Consider the following 27121-nt stretch of genomic DNA (forward strand, 5'->3'; position numbering starts at 1 on the left):
ATTCACCGCAATATCGCATCTCGAAAAAGCCTCGAGCTCAGACTTGGACGCGCAATAGGCATGTCCGCCAATCCGTATTGTAATACTTACCGAGATCCGGCGTTAGGGTATCCTGTTGGGACATTTGTTGGTTCGTATGGTGTCCCGGCATGCCGGAGGTGCTACCTCCGTTATGCTGTCCCAAATGATGTCTCACATCGCCACCCACCGCAGAACTTGCGGCAGCTGCCGCCGCTTGAGATACCTGTGTGTAAAAATGTGAAACAAGATTGAAAAGTGGAAAAGGATTAAGAAACGTTTAGCTTATTTTTTTTCAAATTATTTCTTCGTCGAACAAGAAATATAATTTATGCGTTATTCTTTAAATGTTTGTATGTTTATAACATACGTTCCGAATACTCAAAATGATGAGTGTGAATATATTAAATCCATGTATGTTTCTAACTTTGTGACTAAAATAGTCTATACGAAAAATTAGATTGTTTTCTTACCGCGAGTCTCAGGGCAGCTTCGGCTTGCGAACGGAGCAGAGCTTCCGCCTGATGCATCCTCAAAGCCTGCTCCGGTCCGCTCGCTTGCACTCCCTGCTGTTGGGGTCCCGTCGATCCTTGAGTACTACCGCTCATGTCACCGTTATTGCCCATTCTCATAGCCGCTGCCAGCGATGCCATGTCGACCGGTGAGAGATTAGGTGATACGGAATTTTGCAATCCTAACAGAAATATCGCTTTCACATCTCGCTTACCATCGAAAGTGATTTAAAATTTGCCTATAAAGAATATATACCGCGCTTTTCAAATCTTTTTTAAATATGAATAGATCGTAAGGTGTATTTTAATGTACATCTCATTTCGCAATCTTAAATTTCAAGTAGTTCATACGATGTGTTTCAGAGTCTTGGACTATCGCGAGTGAACCACGATCTGCGGAACACGTGTCAAGGAGGGTAGCTCGCAAACGCGTCCCGCGCTTTCATCGTGGGAAGACAGAGAGAGAGGGGCAGGAGAAGGATGACGGTAAGGAATTCCGATATTTGTTTTTCCTATCGTCGTTTCTTCGGCGAGTTTCTCGACAAGTTACGACTCGCAAAGCTCCGCGAAAGAAACTGCGTGCGCGATAAATTTTACTAAATTAACTTGCTGTAATATCACACGAGGTATCGATAATCGTGAATCGCATTTCTGCAATGTAGAAACATCGTTTTCCTCGGCAACAAATGCAGTCACGTCGAACGCTACTTATAAACGCTCGATCGAGTTCTCGTCGAAGACACGAGAAAAGCGGGCAACGCGAATGCAACATCGTGAGCGGAGAAACAACATTGTAAATCAAGTTTTATCGGCAATAATTGGAACGAAGCTATCGGCAATTTCCCCTCTCGTGCAATTTCGCATTGATAAGTGATAACGCAGTCATCGGAGATTCGCGCGTCGCACGCTTGATCGATCTGCTAGATCGGGGCACAACTAGTTCTCGTTAAACATGATTTTATTATATATTATTTATTTATTCTCTCTTACCCGCTGACACGGCGGCCATGACAGCCATACGTTGTTGCTGCGACTGCATCTCATCGTGATATTGCTGTGCCGAACCCGGTTGACTTCCCGTTCGCAGTATCTCGCTGAGCTTGTTGCCGCTCGGCCCCGGCGACGCCATATTGTTGTTGTTGTTATTGTTGTTGTTGTTCAGTAGACCGGTGCCTGCGCAAAAATCTGCTCTCGTCAGTATGTACAGGGCGACGAACAGGCGGGGGGGTTTCACGCACATTTTACTAGCCAAACTAGGTAGCATATGTCATTCCGCGTCGGTATATAAATCGGCACGCTAAAGCGTTAAAAAGGCAACATTCCGAAGTGGAAGTCGCCCGTAATAGCAGACCGTAGTGAGCGCCGTTCACATGAGAGAATTATTACTCAGACCAGAAATTCGTAAATATTTTATTTCGACTCAAGCATATATATTCATATATATTCTAGCTTACGTGTACTACAATAAGTTCACTAATGGTACATCACAACAGAGTTATGTCATTAACGAAATCAGAGAAAAAAAGGTGAATAACGGCGAGGTTACAAACTGTGCTCGAGCAAATGCGACAATATTATATCTATTATATCTAGATACTTGGTGGGCGTTCGTTTGTAAGTAGTAGACGTAGAACAAGTATCGTAGCGTACCAGGTTCACTACCGGCCGACGACAGTCTTCCGTTGCCGCTACTGCTATCCGAATGGGCCGACGGCGACGGGCACATAGGTGGTTGTTGCAAATTTTGCGGTCCTCCGGACTGACTTCCTCCCAACACGCCCAAACCTGCTCCTGTACAGCGTAAAGATGTTGCGTTAGAGCACCGCTCGGTCATCGGCATCGTGTAATGTCGTAACTTTCTAACAACGTGACGATTTCGACGCCGCTCGAAATTTCTTAATATTAATAATTAGAGAAATGTAAACGTCTGTCTGTTATACCTAAACTCGAACTCGCGAGAATCTCCCTTTCCCGCCTCTCGGCGGCCGCGCGGCTCAGCACGTACTGCGCCGCGAACTGATGCTTCGGGTCCATCCTCATGTGCTCCATGTGGCTCAGGAGACCTTAACACCAGAGGAAAACGAACGTGGTCACAGTATAGAAAGACGATCGTATGGTAGCGCGTATACGGACGAATAAGTGTTACTTGGCGTAGACGTACGTTATACTCCACAGAACGAAAATCATAAGTTTTACAGCACAGAATGAAACTGAACTGTATTTACTTTCAACATCGAACCCCGAGCTACCGTCGGGCCCCGATCGGCCCGCCGATTTCGCGTTTACGTGGGCTAAATACTTACCGCTCTCGTGAGTGAAGACGGCTTGGCACACCGAGCACGGCCACATCCTGAGGCTCGTGCTAAGTTGACTGGTCTCAGGATGGCAGGCCAGATGCTTCCTAAGGCTACCCTCGTTGACGTAGTGCTTCCCGCACACTGGGCACGGGTGGTTGGCGGTCCGTCGCTTCGCTAGGTAAACCCCGGCAACGGAGGTTGTGCAGTCAGCGGAGGGAACAATAGGGCGACACAATTTCAAGGTCAATGCCAAGCAGGATAAAGCGTCCCAAGGAACGAAAGCCGCCTCCTCCTCATCCAACTCCTTCACCATCCTCATGTTTTCTCACATCTCTCTTTCTCTCCCTCTCTTTCGCTCTTTTTTTTCCTCCCCCACCTTATTTCTCACGCACTCGCGTGCACGCGCGCGCGTACGTACGCACAGATTCCGGTCGACCTCGAAGGCGAAGGGAGACCTTACGGACGCGGGTAGCCAAGGACCAGGAGAGAGCACTGACCTCGGGCACGCAGAGTACTCGTCGGCCGGCGCCGTCGCCACCGCGCTGCTTAACTCCCTTTCACGAGCAAGGTCGCTGGCCCAAAAAGCCAGGATGCACACAGACGTACTCGCGCGCGTTGCACGAATGCGAACGTACAGAGAGAAAAAAAAAAAAAGAAAACGTCGATAAAAAAGGTTATTTATATCGAAAAACATTCGCTATATATTTGTTACATCGAGTAAAAACGATGAAAAGTTATCACTCGTCTTGTCAATCTTAGTCGATTTTTTATTCCGATCTAAGTCCTTGCGCTCGAAATAACGATAACGTTATATGCTCAACGTGCGCCCGCAATAGGCGCGATCCGTTAGCGTTCACATTTCAAATGCCGACCATGTCGATCACTGTGACAGACCACCGTGTCGGCGCACTCACAATCAAGAATAAAACGCCGATTCCTCGCTTTAAAGTTGAACGAAGAAGCAGAGTAGGTTGACTTTTGTTCTCTGTACGTCCGCGAGTCCGCACACGTATCGCGCACGCATGTGTCAAGGCACGCATAGAGGTCGAACGAGAGACACCCTCGAAGCACCGTGTACATGTATTAGCGAGAAGTACCCAAGTATTAGTCGGCGAGTGTGCCAAATGCTACACGCCTTTCCCGCCCAGGCGAAAACCAGTACGAAGAAGTGAACAAGGACAATGTGTGCGTATCGCCCGCGCCAAAGCAAGTTTTTGGGATGGATGCGAAACGTACTTAAAGGCTAAAGAACGAACCACCCTTCGTGTCTTGACGAGCGGTTGCTCCGCACCTCTTTCTTAGTCTTACTCACGATTAACGTCGCCGCTCTCGTGTCTATGTCGATCTCTCTCTTTCTTTCTCTATCATCGGAACCCTTAAGGGGCTCCTCGCAATCCTGCTTAAGGATTCTGGCGAGAGTTAAATGCGGTTATAGTAGGCAGAGTTAAGTCTTTCGCCCGGAAAGTTAACGTGCGAGCGCGAAATTTGACGTTATGTTCGTTAATTAATCGGTGAGGAACGATACGGTCAAGGTTTTGTTTTCAAGCTCGCTTCATGCAACGATGCACTCCGCTTACGAGACTCCGCGCTCGGATTCCAGTTAATCGATCGGTTATGGTTAACGAAGATTAGTAGGTGCGCGAATGGAGAGAGATGGTAAGCAATCGCGCGTGATGGAAAGGAGAGAGACATAGACGACCGGGCCGAGAGGGCGGTTGATACGCGATTTTTCAATACTTACTGGCAACTCCGGAGGCGTTCGGGTCCTTGTGGGTGTGCTTCATGTGCTCCATCAGCGCCTCACCGCCGAGGAAGAGCTTGTGGCATACTGGACAGCTGGTTGCGTTCGGGCCGCCGATCAGGGCGGCGTGTTGCTGGAACACAACACGCTGTTGCAACTCCTTTTTTGGGGGCCCGGAAGAGGAAGTACCGGAAGCAGGCACACGCGGCGCACCGGTAGTAGAGAGCCGACCCAGAGAATACCACCACAGAGTTGCGAACCAGAAGCGCAGGACAGGCAGGGCACAGAACAGAACGATTGACCAGTGAGAGTTAAGGCACCAATAAACCGCCGCCACCACAGACTACTCCTTTGCACAGGGAATTCATGTCGAGTGTGTCTGGTAGGAACTTTGTGGTATCGCGCCCTGGCTGGGTTTCCAGTCGGTCAAGTGCGATCGAAAAAGAATCGAGATAACGAAACAGCAAAAAAAAAGACGAAATTTTCTCTTTTGAGGCATATATCGCGATATTTTCATTTAATAATGATCCATTTACTACCGCAATTTATTCACTGCTTATCGAACGAGAAACACTTAACCTTTTATATTTTTACTTTGATCTTGAAATATTTTTTTAAATATGTTGCAATTAATTAAAATGAATTAATCTTCAATATTGCTTTAAAAAAGAATTGTATCGTACGTTTTGGCAAATGGCTAGATTGCGGCAAGTGAATCGTCGGCGAAGGTACTTGGAAAGATCATAGGTAGCTCTTGGAATATTACGGGATAGGAGTAAGATGTAAATTTCGACATTATTGGAATTACGTTCGTAATTTCCAACGTATCGCTGTTATGAGGAATACTGTGCCCATGTACGCTTTTTTCAAATACGTTTGTTATTGATTCTAATTTCGTAATCTCGGAATTTCATGATGTAAAAATAGAGATGTAGGAAGAGTCTTGACCGATTAAAAACATTGTTTTTAACGCCAGATCAGAGCACTCGGTTCGGGTGTAGGAACGTGGAGAATCAATGTTCGGGGAACTTGAAGCAAAGCCTAGACAGACAAATATGTGGAAGCGTGGGGTCCGGAGAACGATCGGAGCGGATTAATCCTTAACCGCGCGATCAGGGATTTCATCGGTTAATGCTGCTGGCATCGACCTCGTGTATGCATGTATGAAACCTAAAGGCCGATGCCAGACGTTGCGTTGCGAAAACAAAGCGAGCACTTTCATCGACCTTGGACCTCCGATCGACCCCGTGCGACCTCACCCATGAACGGGAATGCGAAGCATGGAATGACTAGCTTGTACCATACATCAGTTTTAACTACCATGGTCGCTGTTAGCACACATCTTCGGCTCGCATCTGCGCATTCCTTTCTCTTCTTTTCTCTGCTTTGCGCATTTTAACGTTAAACAAGATCTATCGTATGGTTTATCTTTACCGAACTTGCTGTGCTACCAACGGCCATATTAAAATCAGGATTAAAATGAAATCATAAATGAAATTCGACGTCCTTAGTGCCAGATAGAATGACTTTTTTCTCCCTTCATTCTCTGACGCGTCACGCGGTAAGGAACCGATTCGCACCGATTGCATTATCCTCGTGTCATTTTTTTTGTCCTCTCTGTTGCGTCCCCCCTTTTATCGTAGTCCGTCTCTCTTCTTTCTTTTCCTCTTTTTCTATCCGAACACGCGAAGGTTGCTTGCACGCATACAAGGCGGTAGGTGTATACACGCGCTCGAGGAAAAACATGGCGGCGGCCGTACCTCGCTCGAAAGAGTGCTTAAAACGGCAGTAAGAGAAGAAGAAAAAGAAAAAGGCGCGAAAGAAGGAGAAGGTTGTGAACGGGCAGGAACGGGCTAAAACGAGACCGGACGGCAATGACCCCAAAGAGTTTCGGGGTCCCCCATTCCTCTCTTCCTTCCTGTTCTTGCTTCTCCGATTCGCAACTTCTCCTTCTTCTTTTCCCCATACTTTTTCGCCTCTCTTCCCTCCCACATACCTCGCCCCGAATCTGTCTCCGTCTTTCTTTTTATTCCTGACCTGGGACAATCGCGAACGCGTTGAGGCAACGGACACGGAGCGGGACAAGGCTAAAACAAGTTCTGACGGCAATGACTTCGAAATTTTTTTAGACTTCGCCGCCTTTTTCTCACGCGCATCTTCTATCTCTTCTCTACTATTGTCCTGTTCTCTATGATTTTCCGCTTTTCGCATCTTAAACGCGGCGATTTATTTTTGCGCACTCGCCTGTATAGACTTTTTCTCCTTGTGTCGGGAGGGAAAGAGAGATGTGTATCTTCTTTATAAGTACATACACGCTCATCTAAAGCCTCTTCGTACTTCCTCCTTTCCTCGACATTTTTAACGATGTGTCAGATGCCGGCGCAATCCTGATTTTCTGCAATCCCGACTCTTCCCGCTCGTAAACAAGCGAGACGGCATGCCACGCTAGAAAAGCTAAAGAGCAGGAGGGAAAGGATACCAATCGGACGATAATCGCTTCGTCGCATAGTCGCATTTATTTTCGGTTTTCTCCTTCCGGTTTTCCTCCCGGCTCGGTTTCATCGTTCGCGCGTACGCGCTTGTTCTCGCGCGTGTTTCTTCTCGCTTGGCTCGGCTCCACTCTTGTCCCACGATAAACTCGAGAGTGGGTGGCCGACCGCCGGCATACTTATGCCTTCTATTTCCTTTTTTATCCCGAACCTGGGGCAGCCGCGAGCACGTTGAGAAGACGGCGACGAGGACGGCATCGCTGGCCGTGCCGCCGTCACCGCCACCGCCACCGCCGCCGCTGCATGTAAGTTATTCTCGGAGGGAGGCTGCGGTCCCTAGGTTCGACGCCCCGACCTGGCCCAACTGGAAAAAACCGGTTTCTTCGTCGCGCTCTTCCTTTTTTGCCTGCATCCTCGCTTTTTGCGCCGCGAGTGCCTCGACTTCTCTGACGCTCTTTCCCTTCTTCTCCATCCCGTTCGCCACGGTCGCTCCCCTTCTCTTTCTCTTTCTCTTTCTCTTTCCCTATCTTTCCCGCTCTCCTTTCTCTCTCTTCCTCTTTCTTTTCTCTCTCTCTCTCTCTCTCTCTCTCTCTCTCTCTCGTTCCTCCAATTTATTCTCTCGACTCGAGAGAGTGGACGCGGCGTGGGCGAATCCCCGAGGGACTTTATGATCCGCCGTGACCAGATTCATCTCTCTCGCGAGGCTATACGCGCGGTGTACTCGCTGCACGCCGTTCTTGCTACTATTCCCAATTCCGTACTTCCTGGTCCCTGGTAAGAGGCTCTACATATATCTGCCAGAGCCGCCGGTTTTCTGTATTGCCCCGGGATCATCGCTTCGTCAAAAATACGGAGATTCTACCGCGATAGGTTCTGCGTGCACTCTTTGTTTATACCTCAAAACATTTTGATTATATCGAAATGCGAGATAAATGTGGAAAGGAGAAACTTTAATTTGATCATTTTTGTTGAGGGTTGAAAGCGTTCGTGTGCATCGAAATTACTCGTAAATTTGCAAATAATCTTATTTTCGTTTGTTGAATAAATTTTCAGTGGCGCTAATCAATATCAGAAATAATCAATAATTGCTGAATGATAACGGGAGGGAATACAATGGTTGGCAAAGCGACGTCTGTGTCTGATATTTTTAATCGCACTGTAAATAAATTGGTATTTGATTTAACCGTGATTAAGTATTTGATGGTTTTCCGATTAAGCGGCGGTAATTATAAATTTTATCGGATCCTTTGTTCATTGAGCGCATCTGATCACATTATTGGTCGACTGCTCGGCCGACACGATCACGCTTACTCCCTCGGATTTTTTCGCACCCTATCGCCGATTGGTTCCTCGATTTTTCCAGCGATTCCGGTCGTAGATTATCCGTTCCTCGAGGCCTGACGCGGGCCCGGGTCAGGGAGTGGCGTAAAAAGGAAGTGGGTGTGAGCACACGCGTAGCGGTGCGTGACGTCGGCCGCGATGTGGCCATTTTGTGTTCATAGAGACGGGACCATCTTTGATCGAGGGCCGAGATCTCGTTAGCAGAACGATTCTATTAGAACAAATCAAGACGAGAGATTTTTTTCATGCTTGTGCGTACAATCAGTACGATATCATCCGTGATTTGCGACGTTTAAATGTATACAACGCCCTACGGTAACCATAGCCACCAGCGTATTCTAAAGATTGCAATTAAATTGAAAAAACTTAATATGAAGATTTGAAATTGTTATAAATAATTAAAACTGGCCAATAGTATCGCGCAAAGTTTGCGCGTTCAAGTCTATGTTTACACGCAATTGATTTGTTATTAATTTTAATATAATTTTATTGCTCAGCTGTTTATTTCTTTTTAGCTTTTTATGCAGATGTGTCCGTGCTATAGCAATCAGGTGATAACAAGCACATTTTAATAGTTACATGTTATTTAAGTTTCTTTTTTAATAAAAATTTGAAGAATTTATTAATTTTTCCACTTGAAAACAATTATTAAATTTAATATTAAATCTGAATTTGAAAAATGTAATTTATCTTCGTTTTATGACCGGAAAATAGGAATGTTTAATTTATTATTATTATTCTGTGACTAAATTTTTACGTTAAGAGAAAAGCGGAATTAAACAATTTTAATAATTCAAGAAAAAATGAGTACATTCTCCGCGAGCAATTTAATTTTATTTTCTTGATGTTTTAAAATTGTAACTCATGGTTCATTAAAATCACAGAATTTCATTCTCCTAGAAACATGATGGTTTTCGGTAAAAGGTAATAATAATAAATTTATATAAGTATTTTTCGATCGAAATTTTATTCTTTAAAATGTTAACTTTAATAACAGTTTATAAGGCGACGTCTACTTATCGAAACAGATATTTCGCGCAATCAATTCTTTCAAAGTAGATATCGAATGAGAATCGAGATAGGAATTATCACTGTCGTTGTAATATTTACAGTGACACAATTATATCTTCGAACCGTTGCTCGAAGTTGAATATATTTTACATCGCAGTTGAAATTTTTCATCTACTTATTATTTTTTGAATTGAGAGCTCGGAATCGGGCGATTCAACGTGAATATGTATCGTTTATTAATAATTGACTTGCAAAAGATAGTATATGTATACTTGTATTTCGTAGTGATAATAATTTGTGTGGCACGCGACTTACGCTTACTTTTTACAGCATACTGTTCTGTATACGCGACTGCACGACTTTGTTTACGTTCGCGCGGCGAGACGGCAAGCCGGCAGGTAACGGCGCGAGCCACTCGATATGTATTATTTCTCGAGACGCCATCGCGACAAGTACTAGGAGTACTAGGAGTAAACGCGATCATTCCTTATGAATAGTTATCAGTAATATTATCATAATTAATCGTGTCGCGTTGTACGATACGCGAGTAAAGTTGTTAGCGATTTTTCCGTCGTTAATTAGGTATGAACGATTCAAAGTAATATCGACTCAAAGAATAAATTAAATTAAGTCAATCAGTATTGCGATGTATTTAATTAGCCGTAGTTAAACCTGCATTTTAATATTTTTCAATAAAGTAACATAACTTCGTTCGTACGTCGATAAATCTATTAAAATCTTTATCTGCGTTAAAAATTCTTCCATCGCGATAATTGACACGAAATGTCGAGCAAATCGTAGCTTTGCACGATCACGCTTTTCCCGTATTATTTTTTCGTAACAATGATACGAAAACTAATTTACAGTATCGCATGGCATAAAGTGCTGCGCGATCGTTGTATTGTGGTAATTAGTGCGCGGGCGATCATAATTAGCCGTGTTTTCGCAAGTGTGTAGTGTGAGTGCCATGAAGAAATCTAAGAGGAGGTCCGCCGACGACGGCGGAGTAATCTTTGGATAAGTTTATTATTTTATGCTTGAAATAATTGTTCATAATTATACATATTCTATGTAACCATTATTTTTTGAAATATTAATTATTTTAAATATTATAATTTGGATACACTTTTATCGTGCACCTCATCGTAATCTGCGATGTATAGCTTACAATTCCGCTGTTGCGCATCGTATCGATGAGTATTTTACATACCATAGATTTGAAGTAATGGATCTATGTAGATACATGTTCGTATCGGAATCTTTAAGATTTCAAATAAATGTAACATCTCCTAGATCCATTGCTTTAAAATGGATAGGCTAAGATGGATTTGTGCAATATTTAATCTTGGATTTTATGCAATTACTTGTCGATCGACAAATTCACCAAGCTCGTTATATCGATCATCTATTGGTATCTTATTAATGAAATGCACATCAATTGCTTGAAATTTTTATATGAAAAACTCACAAGAGAATATAAATAAGAAATTATAAAAAATATTTTACAAGTAGAATCGGCTTGATAAAATGTGATAAATAATGATAATAATTTTCGTAAAAGAGAAATTGTTTCTAAATCTACTAAAGATATTATTTTTACTTTGCCAAGCACTCTGTAGCAAAAGAACATTATGAGAATATAATATATTATAATATTATTGTATTATAATTAAATTCTTTTTTGGTAGAGGAATTATTTTATTCTTTCTCTTTTTTCTTTTTCTATTGGGAAAAAAAAATTATAGAATTTAAAATGTGCGTTTGAACCATCTATATTTTTCCAAGATTAAATAATGTATATATTGCAAAAGAAATCAATACTCAGAAATGTTTTAAATATGTATAAGTCATAAGCATGAGTAAAACAATTTATATTCAATATTCAATTAATATAGCATATTTCAATTAATTCATTTAATAAAAAATATGCTATTGATTATATATATTAATTTTTATTATGCACTAAGTTTATTCTAATTTTTTATAGTTTCTTCGTACTTATTGCCAGTTTGAAATATCATTTTTAATATCACAATATAATTACGGATCTGAGCGCGAAAAATTGACGAAATACTATTGGCCAACTATCGATCACTTATAATTCGAAATTTATTACGATCTCGACATTTTCACGTTAGGATTTTTAACTGTGATTATAATCTTCGGAATACGCTATTAATATGTAGCACGATATAACACCCCTGTATATACGATAGAATTATATTCCTTCTTCTGTTCTGATTTTTTTTAACGGTTTTACGAATTACAATTTATAAAAGCGCATTTTTTAAATGCGGCCAATAATCAACAACGTGCGGGCTCCACTCTTTTCCTCGGGCGGCGATAAAATCCGAAGGCCGTTTTGCGCGCGGTGCGCAATTCTTTTCTCCCGCCCTCCCGTCGTTCCTTCTTTCCTTCTTTTTTTTCTTTGCCGCCGCCGTCTTTCCTTGGCTTTTTTAGCAGTGACGAGGCCGCGAGACTCGGCGGCAGACAACCTTCGGTACGATACTCGGGCTGTTCGTTCGGCTCCAGCGCGGCTCGCGGAATCCGCTAAGAGATATTCACCGGCTTGCTCATCTCCTCCTTCTCTTTCGTCCGAAAGAAAGAGCACGCTCCCTCGCTTCGGCTCGCTCGCTCGCTCGCGCGAACGTTATTTTCTCGAGACGAGAACGCTTTGTCTCCCGATAAGGAAGGCACCAGAAATTCTTGATTCCCTTTCTCCGTTCGCGTCTGACTCATAGCTGCTTTCGGAGCTTTCGGTCGAATGATGAGAAGAACACAAACAACGCAAAAGTCCAAAGGATGTATAAAAGACATCGAAAGTATCTCTGAGAGCTTCTAGATTTTTGTTTTGCTCAAGAACAATTTTCTCGTGATAATATCATGCTCAGAGATATTAAATAGTTATATGATTTTTCATCCCCTTCGTGGTCGTTTCGTTCTTGGACCCGAAAAAATATATAAAAAACGTGCGATCGATAGGAATTAATATGCATCGCTAGTCACCCCGCGACTCGTTCTTCATCGCCATCCCGTGTTATTAATCCACTTCCAAGAGTCGCGCGCTGATAATTCGCGCGTAACACACGTACGTGAATCAGTCATTGACGAACGACGTGAGGCGAGAATGAGGGAGAAAAAAAGCGAATCTACCTAACGCGACGAGGGTTGACGACGGAGCACCCTCCGTGTTGTGCCAATAGGAGGCTCGGGTCGACCCCGAACGCGTTCGACTAGGCGAGCGGAAAAAAAGGAGCGCGTAGGGGCGTCGGTACAATGGGGGTACAAATCCCACCCTATCGAGAACGCCACGGGAATGATTTCATTAGTGTCCGCGCTGGTGATCGAACACGGAGAGAAAAAAAATAGAGACGGAAAGAGTCATGGAGGCGGGGTCGAAAAAATTAATGCCTCGGAGTGTGAGAAAGAAGGAAAGCTCGAAGCGCGTGATCGGAAAATGGATTCGCGAATATGAAAATTACACGAAGCTTACCCGAAGTAGTAGTCGTAAAAATAATCGAAGTTAATGTGAAAATGGCGATAAGTGCGGAGATATTATCCTAAAATATTTTATAGTGATGTTTTTTTTGTTATACGTGAAAGAAACTAAAATAAATGCGAAAGTTGCTGCGGGGAAAAAGACTGAACGAAAAAATCGCGAGTACAAAATCTCGTAAGAGCGAGCCGATTTTCGAGGGGTTTTGCCGCGAAAGACCGTCCCACTTTTCTATTTTAATGCCGCAAAAGAGACAAAGAGTGAAAAGTCCTTCTGGAGATTCGCCAGCCAGTGATGTTTACCGACGAAAAAGAGAAAGAGAGAGAGAGAGAGAGGCTGTACTGGGAATCTGAGAGGGGAGAGGTATTCGGAGAGGAGTGTGGAGCGAACCTTGCTTAATTAGAAGAGCGTTCCGAAATTAAGAAGCGGCAATTAGCCGCGATCGACAGGCGAAAGCGTTTGTGTTGCGCTCTTCGGTGATACATCATCGTACATCTCCATGACTGTTGCTATTATGACTGTCGCGACATGAGACATTAATGAATTGCATATTCATGACGTAGGAAAAAAAAGGAACAAGAGCCGCACTATAATCATTTCACAGTCTTTGCGTCGCGAGATCAATCAGGCAGCGATACTCTGTCTGCATTCAGCAATATACAATTTCACATGACGCGCCGTTAATTAAATAGGTAACGTGTATCAGACGCATGAAAAATGCGAAAGCGCCGTCATAATTTCGCGCCATAACGCTATCATAATTTCGCGTATTTCGAGAAAACTGCGTAACAGGCGAGGATGTGCATATGTGTAAATAGTGTGTTTGTGTTTGTATGTGTGTGTGTGTGCGTTAGTGTTTCGCGCGAATGGATCATTATAATGAAAATCGGAAACCACAATTTTACAGGTGTGACGAGTGAACATGTAAACGCGTCGTGAAACGAGTTGAAATTACAGCCGAAAGGAATTCCCATAGGCTTTCCCACATATTGACCCGATCGTTTTACCTTTAATCGTTGCCATGGGTACTTCGAACACTGCGACAAAGAGACCAGCATGAAATGGAGATCAATTTGAATTAATGTGATACCATTAAATCGTCAGTCATAGGTTTAGATTTTCAGGAGTGTTCATACCGATCGTGTACGCTCTCGCGGAAGAAGTTAAAAAAAAAAAACATCGCGTAAATACCGCGAGCACGGTAATTAATTAGCGCCCCGTGTTGGCGAAAATACGGCGCGATAAGCGGATAAAACCACCTCCATCCCACGCGCAAACAGATTTACATTTATCGCAGGCACATCAATCCGAACGCGGCCAACGAGGATCGCACGTGTAAAAAAAATCTAGCGTTAAATGTGATACAACCACCGCGCGGTTTTTAGCACAGCAAAGGGAGAGGGATAAATCTCCGTGGCGAGAGAAAATAAATCTAATGGTTAACGAGTTTTTACCGAGCCGCGCGCCGGGGCAATTAAGAAGAGGGGGGTGGAGGAGGGTCCGGAGAACGGAGGGATGACAGGAAGGCCCCGGAGGTGAGTCGGAAGAAGGTCGGAAGATACGCGAGGAAGGTCCGCGAGAGGCGGTAGAAAAGGGGGTTGTATCGTGTTGCACGACATTCAACCCTTGTACCGCTAAACTACGGATAAATACGGAAGGCTGCGCGCCATGTGAAAGTGGCTAAGAGCCACGAGAAGGAGAAAGAGGGCGAGAAGAGATCAGGGCTGGCCAAAAATTCGCGAGTCTCTCGGTAAAATATTCGTAATTTCGCGTTCTCATTTACGGTCAAATTCGCGTGCCGTCCAGATAAGGAAATAAAAGTCTCGCGACGAAGATAAAAGAGAGAGAGAGATAGGGAGAGAAAGCTCGTACTCGCACGGACACAATGTATTACGAGATTGGGAGATTTTATATCTTGATGACAAGCGAGAAGAAATTTCGACGTGGGGATGAACTCTCTCGTGGTTCGGCGACGCGAAATTTAGGAGCGTGGCCGTATTAACCGGAGACATATCGCGGCAGTGTATCGTTGCGATGATCCGCCCCTGTTCCGAGCCGAGCGGGAAGAGGGTAACAGTTAATAGGATACACCGAGAGAGAAGAGAAGAGAAGGACGAGGAGATGGAAAGGGGGAGGAGAGGGATGTGTAGGTACCATAGACGAGTTTCTATGCCCGGGCTACCGATCGTTCTCTATAATACATTTACGCTCCAGCCTATTATAATATTGTACTCTGAGTGTATTGTCTTTCTTAGCGGGATAATGTTTCGCCGACACGCCAGGCCTCGACCTGGAGCGTAACTCTTTCATTTCCCCTCACTCTCCACCGTACTTCCGTGAGCCGTTCCTCTTTCTTCGTTGTCTCGCTCTTTCTCTCTCTCTCTCTCTCTCTCTCTCTCTCTCTCTCTCTCTCTCTCTCTCTCTCTGCGTCTCGAGCTATCTCGTGTTCCGGTTGCTTTTCCTCTTTCTCTGTTTCTCTTGCTGTTTTTTTTTAAACAACGATCCATTAGCTATCGGGGTAGCAGCCGGCGCGAAGGAGACGGGCGGCTAGGCGGTTTGAAATAGCGAAAACAATTTCAAGAAATCTGCCCCGGCGAAAATTCGATTAGCCGCGGAAGATGGGCTCGAGCTCTCCATTTGTTTCGTTTCGTTTCGTTTTATTTCCAGCAGGCGTACTCTGTTTCTGTCGCGCGCTCGCGCTCGCGCCGGCGGCTTTTAATTACTTCGCCGCTGCGCTCTCGCCGTAAGATCTTCTCTCCCTTCTTCCCGTTCTTCTGCATCTTCTCCATTTCTTCTCGCTGCTTCCCGTGGTTTTTCTTCCTCCTTTAACGCGAGCTACGTGCATCCTGATGTTTTTGCCGATAAACCTGGACAACGCCGCCGTTCTCGCGGCTTGATACGTTGCTGCATATTTCGTATTAGTATTTAATCTGACACATTGATCTCGCGCGCATAAGCCAGCTATTCAGGAATAGTTTCGCACAGGGCGAGCCCTACCATTGGAAAATCTCATCAAGGCCGTCCGTTATATATAAAAAACGAAGGGTCAAATAACTCGACTGCAAAAAATATTCTCATTAGTGCGAGGATTATCGCACGGCGCGTAAAAAACCGGTGGCGGTAATAGGGTCGTCATTATGCGTCAGTTCATTCTTTCGTAACTGCGCATTTTTAGGAGGAAGAAAAAAAATTGGTGGGCTTGTAAGGCGGGGGCCGTCGACATGATTTCACGGGTGATTTATCGGGGTCGTGCGGGGGACGGTAACGGGATAATCTGTAGGCTTTAGCCGTGGATTAGGTTTCAATTAGAGCGGCCCGATGAGCCGGGCGTTAAAAGAACGATATTTATTGCCGGGGCGTCCGACGTGTGAACGGATTAAGCTCGCGTAAGCCTGGACGCGCCGCACCTGATTCCGCGATTCGCGAAAATCGAACGTCTCGAAATATGACGATGATCTACATTTTGCATATTTGATTATCTAGTATTTAATTCCCGGCCTTCATGAAAAAAATAATAAAATGTCATGTTTCACGGTTAAGGCAAACGCATTAGTAGAAATGTTGTTTTACGAATTGTTATGTAACGTAATCAGCATAAATTAGAAAAAGTTTGAACGTCTTTTCTCGCGGCGAAGAGAAAGGAGGAAGAGAAGAAGGAGATGAAGGAGAGGAACGAAAGAAAGGGATAAGAGCGCCTTACGTACAAGCCGACAGATGCCTTCCCACGTTTTTTCGTTGAGACATGTGCCCGGCGCGGAAGGCGAAAGGGTTGAGAAATTCAGTTGCCGGCTGGGTGGGGCGGCGGCGGCAAAAAACTGCCCCACGATACAAGATTCCGCCGGTAATCGCTGCGAGCCGCGATTCCACGCGAGCGAGGGGTGAATTCGATTAACGGGCACGGGGGTCATGGTCTTTTTCTCAGATCAGACCGTGTTTTTTTTTTATATAAACCTCTGTCCCTCTAATACCGGTCGGTGTCACGCACCCTTGGCCACCGTGAAGCTCGTGCGTGTGTAAACAACGATTGTTCATTCACGGCGATTTGTATGAGAAAATCCTTCGGTCTATCGCTTGTAATGCAGCAACGTGTCAAAGAGCTTCTCGCCCGTCGTGACATCTTTGTTGGTCGAATTTCTGTCGAGGGCGTTAATTATTCGCCGTGATCGGTTTCTTCAAGTACTGTCCTGTCATCTCTGTTAGAGGATCGCTGTAATTTCTATGAATTCAAGCGACAATCTTTATTCGATTTTCTCAAATCGATTGATCGTGTAACGTCGATTCTGTGATGATAAGCGCCGTATGAGAATTCAGAGGCAAAAGCAAGCCCAAGCACCCCGCGAAGGATCCCAGAGGAATTATCCAAAGCTCTCGATATATGGTTACTTTGATAGAATAAATATACGCTATCTACAAAAGGGAGAGACTAAGAATTGATGGCGCGATTATTTAGGTTGGGACGTGCTTGGATTTGAATTTTCTATTCGCAAAGCTTGATGTTTGCCGGTATGCACTTAAGCCCGACACGTCCGCCGCATCTCCAACGACGACGATGACGACGACGACGACGACTGTTTTAACTTGCTTGAGACTTGCATCGATTATATAGGGAGCTCTCGAAACGGAACAAAGGAAACGGCGGACAAAGAGCGTTTAAACGGGAATCTATCTGTACAAGTATCGAGGCAAGCGTGAACCCACCACCACCATATGCGTGCGTGTACGAATAACGAGAACGTGTCACGTGAGAAAGAGTTAATATAAGATTTCGGTCGTTAGAGGCGATTATAGCGAAAGTATATTTACGCGCGATCACACCGAAATCGATCCGATTCTTCTTCTTTTTTCATTTCCCCTTCGGTTAATTACCGGCACCGCGTATCAGCGAATTTGCGAGTTGGACGTCGGATTTGGTACATACATGACTGACCTTCGACGTGTGGGTACGGAGGCTGGACTCCGTGGCGAAACCCTTGCCGCAGATGTTGCAGTGGAACGGCCGGTTCTTCGCCCGCTCCACCTGAGCGTCGTGATTCCTCAGGTGTTGCTGCAAATTCGACAGTTGGATGAAGGCCCGCCCGCAGTCCGGTAAATGGCACTTGTACGGTCGTTCACCTGCGATCAGATACCGTAAGGCGTATTAGAATTTCGTGCGGCTGTGCACGAGCGTACGTAAATTGTGTTACGGTGGAACACGTAACGGCCCCGTACACGCTCGATCGGGAAATTCGCACCGGTCATGCCACGTGATTTTCCTACACCTAGAGATCGTTCGAAATTCCAAATTTTATCTTCCATCGAAAGATGAATAAGTGTATTGGCATATCCATAAATCTTTCTACCATCAACTGTCGCGCATGACAATTTTTAATAATGAATGACAATATTTACTGCAAATTATTGAAAACTTTCAAGTTTTATTTTTAAAAATAAATTTTCATATTTCGATGGATTATCGTATTTGTATCTATTTATAATAGTCACGGTGCTTTCCTATTATTCGTAATCATGCGTAAAGTATTCATGTTCCGTAAGCCGTTTATACCGTTTACTTTTGATTGGTGTGTAAGAGTAGGTATCATCCGTTTAACGTATCACACATTCAATATTAACTTTGTCCTCGCGGTCTGGCGCGACGAAGATTGATGAAGAGATTGAAACGTCATTAATGACTCGTTTGTCAGCTCGCCAAGTATGTCTCTCACTCCTCGGCTCGCTCTTAAAAGGTAGAAGCTATGTGGAAAAACGCGCTTAGGAAGTGAATTGGCTGGTCAGTGACTCTCGGCTTTTTTTCCCCGCCGCTTTTTTTACGGGCATGCAACAGGTTTCTACATCTACATCGAAGAGTAGGTGGGAAGAAAAATACCGCATTTTTCTCCGTACCACGGGCAGAAAGGCGCGGACAGCGCCGACTACTGCGCAAATTGGAGGTGGCTAACGCGTAAATATTTTCCATGCAAATGCGCGATGTTATTTATTGCACGGTCTCAGGAAAATTTCTGTTTGCTTCAAAATACGAATATTTAAGCGCCCCGCCCGTGTAATAATGATAAAATAACGTAGCCTCTCGATCGTTTAATCGCCTCGATCGATCAGCATTCGAGAGGCAGAATGCCTTCAGCTGCCGCTGCGTTTTTATTGCGTTTTTTTTCTTCTCTCCACGGCTCCGCCGTTCGTCTCGAGTGGACTCGATTCTAATTCCCACAAGCGATTGGCTCAATTTAACTTTTATTAATATCGACATTCTTCCCCAATCCTTTTTACCCCGGGCACTTGTTCCTTCTGCTCTCTCGTTCTACCTCTTTACTTCTCTCTTTTTTCTCTCTCGCCTACCTCTTCCTCTTACTCTCAGTCGTTCCACAGGATTCATCTTTTATTCAATCGCGTGATTCATCGGAGAATTTCATCGTCTTCGATTTAATAAAAATAACTCTAGCGAGCAAAATTAGATTCTGCAATCTTTTATCGCGTGCTGGCATTTGAAACTTCCGAGCGCAAAAACAAAACGCGATTAAAGGTCAATCCAGACAAACTTGCATAGGTGCATAAGCATATGCATAAAGAAATGGATTGGTCTATTTCCTTATGCACATGCTATATGGACCAATCAATTTTTTTATGCTTATGTTTATGCGCTATGCAAGTTTGTCTGAATAGACCTTTACGAAATGCATTTTTAAGCGTACATTTTTTTTCGCTGCGATAGATAATGAAAGCCTCCTTGTGTACGATAAACGATAAAAGTAGTAGGATTTTAGAATGATGGTATGGCACACTGTGCACTGGCAAGTCTGTTATTAAAGGAAGCGATTTCCTGGAGAAAACGAGCAAGCTGATCGTTCCTATTTACTTCCCACCTGAAATGAGTGTAGTGAAGGAAAGACACTTTTGTATAGGTGTTTTCACACGAGGTGGAAGGCGTGCTGCATTTGTGTTAACTTATTTATGATAAGAATCCACTTCCGCGTATAAGTACATTTTGTATTCATGCAAATTTTGTTCTATGCTTCGCTAGAATACACGATGCGAATAAATTAATGATCACTTATCATTCCCAAATAATTAATTAAAATATACGATTTGAAGCATTTGTGTATACCTACATAAGAAACCGCTGGACTTCCGATGTCACCGATGTTACAAGCCGGTGTATTAATACGTTTTTAATTACCACAGGAAACATACGGTCTCGGCGGTCTCGGCTTTTTCACGAGTGACTAAGTCTTTTTTTTACGTTACACGGACATGTCGAAACAAAGTATTCTTTTACGTGGCGAAAATATTTAATTATGCAACAAGGATGGTCTTGTTCAAGAAGAAAAAAAAGAACGTTAGAAAAGGCGCTATTGGAATTTTTATGAAGGGACACTTGGTTTTTCCCTCCTCCGCCCGAGACCGTATGTTTTCTGTCGCGCTACAATTAAAAACGTATTAATATACCGGTTATAACAATAGCGGTATCGGGGGGAAGCCTAGTGGTTTCTTATTGTCGGCGCTTAATTGCGGGTTGAAACATTTATTTGTAGAATGATGAGCTCGCCCACGTGTACGCTCGCACATACGTAATATTCGTCTTTTTTGTGCGCTTGACGTTACCGGAAGCAGCGACGGTAGAAACAAACGCGCCGAGAAGGGTTACAAAGTGAGCACACCTCTCTCTTTCTCCCGTTCATAAAAGGGAAATAATGATATAGAACGCACGGCCGGTCATTCGTTTCCACGAAAACAGTCAGTTTTCCCGCACTATTATGCGATAAACGTTGCGCTGACGCCGAGCACGATAATAAAAAATAAAAAAAAATAAAAATAAAAGGACATTGCGGTAATACACATACATAGCATTGGTATTTCAAGCGTGCAATTGGCATTCATTTTTTTCTACCTCGTTTATCATTTAATCGACCGTGTCATTAACTATAAAGGTGTTAATCCGTAAATGCGCAATAACATGTGATTTATACAATGATCTCTCGTTAATGAATTTTTGTTAATTATTAAGTTTTCGCTAATTTGCTAAATAAAAGCGACAACACGATTGATGATTAGTGACGTATTCCGAAAGATAGATGAGTCTTTCGGTATAGCTTCCGCGAGTCGGAAGCAACGCGTTTTTTAAAAATAATTAAATAATTCCTCATTTTAATATAATAGCTTGCCATCTTGTAATAATTCGCGTGGTCTCGCGCGGATCTACGAAGAGTTATGATTAAATTTAAAATCTCGCGTGCGAAACGAAAGGACAAGAGATGGAACAACGTGCGGGGAGAGGGAAGAGGGATCGCTCGAGGTTGCCTTGTCGAAGGGTCTAGCCCCAACTCTTTGAAACCCCTTTTGTCGACTGCAGGAATTACGAATTATAAAGAACTTTTGATGAATCGGTGCACTTCGGCAAGTATTCATTCCGACATTCGATATTGAACTTCTCTCTCAAATTTTATAAACCCTAACCTCATACGCAATGGAACAAAGACGTTACAATAATACTACATAACGGTTATTGATTATACGAAAAGCTATAATTTTTTACTAATAAGAGTACAATACAAGTTACAATCTGAAAAACGATTAATCACACATTTTTTTCTTAATATCTCGCGCTTTAACATTTCGAAATATTGTCTGGCTTGGACAACCATAGGTAAAATATAATATTTGTTGCCACGTTGCATTTGGGCGAGCCATAAATTCTATCCGTCATTTCGGGGCCCGGACAATTTCAATTTTATTTCATTAAAAATCGTGATCATTGTTGCACGAACGAATTTATCGCGCCAGACATTCTACACGAATTTCAACATTTAATTTTGACGTACGGTTACTACCCTTGAGCTCACTCTCCCTCCCTTTCTCTCTATTCGCTCGGTTTGCCTGCCTCTCTTTTTTCTCTCTCTGCCAACACCCTCCAATCCTCTCTCGCTCTCTCTCTCCCTCTCCCTCTTTTCTCTCATACCGTCGCTCTACCTCTAGCGTTGGCGCAAATCATTTTCGGAATATCAAACACCTCTGACAGAACGTCCAATGATTTCCCACCCCGTTCGCCCTTTCGCCGCATAGCGACCCTTTGACGCCGGCCGCGCCTGCGACTCTTTTCGCGAGATCTCGCGCGTTCGTCGGCCACCGCCGGCCGTTTACGACATTTCCAGTGCATTTTTTTCCGCGGCGCCGATACATCTCGCCGCACCACTCGTCAAAATCACCGGGCACGCGAAAGTAGGTAGAAAGCCCGACAAAAGCTCGCACGTGGTTGGACGTGTGAGCACGAAAGAGCCCGTGGAATCGCCACCTCCCTCCTTCCCACCTTTCCACCACCTCGGTCTGACCGCTGGTGTGTGCTGATCGTCCCGCACACCCGTGCGCCCCGGGTCTCGTACCGGGTGAATGTTATATGCCGGGTGGATAGCCACCCACCCCCTCGCGCTCGGCCACCCCCTTAGCAGCCGGCGGCCCGGCCCGGCCCGGCACGGCCCTACCGTTCTGCCGCGCGCGCGGCCCACTACACGTCCATGGCAGAAAATTAATGTCCCCTGCAATCCATGTATAATGCATTCGCATTTCGTTCAACGAACAAATGAACGCACCGCTAGAAAATTTACGTCCTATCTCGCTCACGACCGAGCGTCTTTTCTCTTGTTTCGACCTCTCCCTCTTTCTCCCCCCCCTCTCTCTCTCTCTCTCTTTCTCTCTCTCCCTGTTTGCTTCTCTCTCTCTCTCTCCCTCGTTTTCTTTCTATCTCTCTCCCACATTCCAATCTCTCTATCTCTCTCCATCCATCCCTCGCACGGGAATTCGCGAGCGGAAACGCGCCGGCCCTGACCAACTCGCGGCCGCGCTCGCTCGTTCTCTCTTCCGGCCGCGCGTTTCCATCTCCCGCACCCCTCCTCTCTTCCTGTTCCCCGGTCCCCTCGTCCCGTACTCCCGGCGTCATCGAAATTCCGGCTGGAAATCATTAAATTGCACGCACTCACACGCACGTGCGTCGTTCGCACTGATGGCTGCTCTCCTGGCAAGCCCCCTTCACCTCGACCCTCCCGCTCTTTCGCTCTTGCGACCTTCTATGACACTCGTCGAACTATCCACACGAGTGATACCTCGAATTTTGGCGTGTACCCGGGTGAGGGGTGCCGATTTTGGCGAATACGCACTGTTTCCCGTGAAAAATTGACGATGACAGCGATGACGATGGTGCGCGAGAGGCAGAGAACGAATTTTCGCAATTATCGAGAGCGATGCAATATTTCGTACCACCCCCTATTCTCCAACATGTGAGACAAAAACGACCCGTTTGGCAGTATTGAAAAGTTGAGCAAAAACATTAGAATAGAATAGATAAAGTTGCGAATAGAGATTCAATCGTAAAGAAATGATTGTAGATATCGATACTTGTAGAGATATCGTAAAGGTTCGGAGACCGTATCAAACTCGAACTATACGCCTAGTTACATTGTTATCAAGAATAGTGAATGAAACTATTTCACTTATCAGTGTATTTCAACTGATTTTCGTTTGATCAACGTATCTTTCGAAGTAGCACACTTTGCGTTAAGATATAGATATGACGTTCGAAGTTCGAACGATAGTCTCTCTGCTCTCTGCTTTTATGTACAAGCGTAATAAAATAGATACATAATTAAGCTTCAAAGAATATCGGATAATATATATAGATAACGTAGCAGAGTTCGCTTTATCTTTACGATTAAGTCAAAATAATGATTAATGATGACGATTCTAACAGTTATATTACATAAGAAAAACGTATAAGAGTTTAACACAAATGCTAAACAATAATAAAATCAGGCGATTACGTGACGAGAGCGGTGTGAACTTTGTACTTTGCGTCTTTCGGGGCCACGTCGGTCGCGTTATTCAGGCGGGGATTAATGATATAAGATTCGTGCACGTTTAGGTGCAAAGTGGCCGTTAAAAAATTTAAGTTTCTCATGTACGGCGCGGATTGCATTAACCTTGGTTCGACGGGAAAGTATTTTCGGAAAAGGCGGTCTGTAGCCCGCCTCGGTTCGTTGCTATAATTAAAGCGCGCTTATCCGCGCTGCTCTCGCTAAAGCGAGAGTCGAAAAGCGATTAAACTTCAAATTTAGCCTAAAAGTACGACGGTAATGTGACAGCCTCCATTAATTTTCTTACATGTCCGGGAATCGTTGACGCTTTCCTCGAGTCGATGGAGGAAGCGGTTGTTCGCGAAGATATAAAAAGATTTCCGTTTTGCGACAAAGACGATCGTCGGATGTACGAGGTATGATTCGGGATCTCTATCACGTGTATATTAAATTAGTTGCGCAAATTTGTCAATTCGTGCTAGTAAACGTCACTCGGGCGAGTTCGCGCCGCAACAAAAATAGAGAATTAATTATTTAGACGAGTTATGGGCGCGCCGCGTTTATTGGTCTACATTAATTACGGTTTCGCTAGCCCGGCTAGTGCGAGACCCGAACAATTGAGTCGTTGTGTTTTGATAATTATTCCCGTGACAGTCATTAATAATCAAGCGTGCTATATAGTCGTATAATTAACTGCTATACCGGAACCGCCTTCTGTTCCCCCCCGACAGCACCTTCGATATCCCTGAACAAATTCTTTCATTTTTGGAAAACTCCGATGAGATGTGTTGTGCCCATTTTCAAGAGATTTAGCTACAGTGCGCGATCAAAGACTAGAAATCCAAATATTGAGAGAGGTAAAGATTATTATTATATCAATTAAAAGTTTATCGAATGAAAGAGAGAGATGTCGAGAAGTTTTAGAAGTTTATCGCATAAAAGATATATTAGGAAAGAGAGCAGGAACTCCCTATCAATTATATTCTGAAAATAAGCTGCTAACTTCACAGAGGTGTTAAAATGCGGTAAGCGGTTAAATGACTGTTTCAGCCCTTTGATGTTAATTCGTTTGCCGAAAACTGTCACCGAGAGGTGTGTCCGTTCCGTGGGAAATTGGCGCGTGGGGTGGTCAGCGTCGGACAGATGAAATTACTTTCCGCGAGAATCATTATCGGGAGGTGCCATCAGATTTATCGAAAGAAGAGCGCGGGAGCATTATCGTGGACGCGCCTGGAAATTTATAGGGTCCGGAATTACCATGAAACCGGCGTTAGTGCCACGTTCGGCATAGCGTATATTGCGCTAGGAGAACACGTTACCGAGCACATAGAATTCGAATGAGAGCGAGAGAGTGTGTGAGAGAGAGAACTGGAGAGAACGAGAGCGAGAGAGGAAGAGGGAGAGTATGCATCCCTTTCCCGAGCAATGCAGCCGAGCGTTTCACGCATGCATGGAAATCATTAAAATAAAATGGCCGATAACAAATGACTGTTGCAAAGAGGGGAGCCCTCCTGGTTGGCGGCCATCTTGGTTCACGTGACCGTCATCCGGGCAACCATGGGCACGCCACGCCCCTTTAATGATTTCTACCCCCTGGCGAATGTGCTGTACGTACGTACGTGCGAAATTTCTCCCGTGTATGTGTGTGTGTTTGTTCAGGGATACGTTGGTGTGTGAGTATATCCCCCGCATACGCGGGGTACAGTCATCATCAGTAGTCTGGGCGAAATCACCCTGGTACAGCCTCTTCCAAACTCGCCGTCAGCGATTGTTCTCGAAAATGCATTTCGGGATTGAACGCCCGGTTTTACGTTATATTCGTTGAAGAAAGTGGCTGTGTGTACAGTACTCGTAGCATGATGAATTATGCACTTGAGAAGTGTACGATGATCCAGTTGGATTCGCGTTTCCAGTCAGTTTAATTAGTTGCCTGGTAGTAACGGCGTCGCGAAGCCGGCAAGAGTCCGCGCGGTGTCATGCGAGCATCATCAAACGAATTCGCAGACGCCGGGACCGGTAGTACGATTACGATTTCGGTTTAGATTTCGATGCGATGCACGAAAATTCGTGCGGCACTGCCATTTTTCCATATTCGTATCGTCCAAGGTTGAATTCAGCGGAGTCGTACGGCCGATACTGGCTTCCTGGTTTTTGTTGGATCGCGAAATAATCGTAGAGATCATTCTCGCGTGTCTGCCGGCGCTCGAAATAAGCGAAACCCGAAATAAGCGAGATTACACTGGGATTCAATTCCGTTTCTAGACAATGCCAGGGTAACGATACGCCTGGGATGACGTCGTCGGCGGTGCCGTTGCATTTTGCAACTTGTCGTCACCGCCGACGACGTCGTGCGGGCTCAGCGCCCGAAAGTTCAAGGTTCGCGTATACACACAGCCAGCCGAGTCGAAGTGAATTTTCGAGTCGGTAGCAGGCGGGCGAGCAAGCTCGGAGAATCTAGTCTCGGCCCGGCGGCGGATACTCCGTTTGATGATGCGGGTAAGGCACGCGGGCAAGCGTTCGGGAATCGCGGCCGGGCACAGCAAAGGGCGGTAATAGTTGATCAATAATTCCGTAACTTGGTTAGGCGCGCGTTTATTTTGCCGAATGCGACCTATTCGCTCGGCCGAACGTCAGCCGGCGTATTAAGCGGCCATGAAAGTTTTATGAGGCAAAGATTACTGCCGAGTTTCCACTTTGTCCCACGTGTCGTTATTACGCTTCCGCCGCGCTTCATCCCCGCGTTCCATGGCATTGCAGCATTGGTTCCGTCGCGTTTTTCCCTCCCGGGAAACGAACTCTCTTTCGTAATGTCACTGAACGCCACGATCAGTTATCATTTGATGCCGCATGTAGATTGCGCGATTTACAAGGAATAAATCTGTAATTCTCTAAGCGAAATGCCGAAAATAGAATGAAAATGATTCAAGAGATTGCACATCGATCTCTCATTGTCTGATATTAATTACTACGTGTATATAGTATAGGTGACTAGAAAAATGTATTAAATTCATTATGAAGCCTCGAGGCAGCGAATTGATATAATCTGACGAATTTAATCCTCTCACGACGAAGAGGTCGTTATCGCGCGGATTCGAGTATTCGCGAGCAAGGTCGTTCAACGCTTGAAGCTGCACCACGATTCTTCGTACAACTACGATGATGCCAACGAACTTCCTGTTGTTGTCGGTTAGTCTGGTCGTGTGCGGGTGGAACATTATTCGGGCATATGGTAGTCCCTTCTCTCTCTCCATCTTTCTTTCGCTTTCTCTCCCACGCTCTCGCCCTCCTATCCTCTCGGAGCGGTTCACCTGCCTTGCCCGAAACTCTTTACCTCTTATTTTTTTATTTCCTTTTTTTTTTGACCGATGCCTCCGCTTTTTCGGG

At 44.7% G+C, this 27121-nt stretch overlaps 1 protein-coding gene across 6 annotated transcripts in view; it reads right to left on the reverse strand.

Annotated features, from left to right (window-relative positions):
- The window catches only part of Dati (zinc finger protein datilografo), an 89364-nt gene that overhangs the window by 18821 nt on the left and 43422 nt on the right, over positions 1 to 27121 (reverse strand). Inside the window, exons 4-12 of one of the 6 annotated variants that reach the window (XM_071795152.1) lie at positions 17824 to 18017; positions 13913 to 13942; positions 4569 to 4728; positions 2834 to 3001; positions 2471 to 2593; positions 2181 to 2321; positions 1521 to 1715; positions 492 to 712; positions 91 to 244 (exon numbers count right to left, since the gene is read on the reverse strand). In XM_071795152.1, the coding sequence (XP_071651253.1) occupies positions 91 to 244; positions 492 to 712; positions 1521 to 1715; positions 2181 to 2321; positions 2471 to 2593; positions 2834 to 3001; positions 4569 to 4728; positions 13913 to 13942; positions 17824 to 18017 (1386 nt within the window). The remainder of the gene's footprint in view (positions 1 to 90; positions 245 to 491; positions 713 to 1520; positions 1716 to 2180; positions 2322 to 2470; positions 2594 to 2833; positions 3002 to 4568; positions 4729 to 13912; positions 13943 to 17823; positions 18018 to 27121) is intronic. The other 5 variants (XM_071795149.1, XM_071795150.1, XM_071795151.1 and 2 more) reach the window with 5 other exon arrangements.

This window comes from Temnothorax longispinosus, chromosome 12, assembly GCF_030848805.1.
Source record: "Temnothorax longispinosus isolate EJ_2023e chromosome 12, Tlon_JGU_v1, whole genome shotgun sequence".
Taxonomy (NCBI): Eukaryota; Metazoa; Arthropoda; class Insecta; order Hymenoptera; family Formicidae; genus Temnothorax; species Temnothorax longispinosus.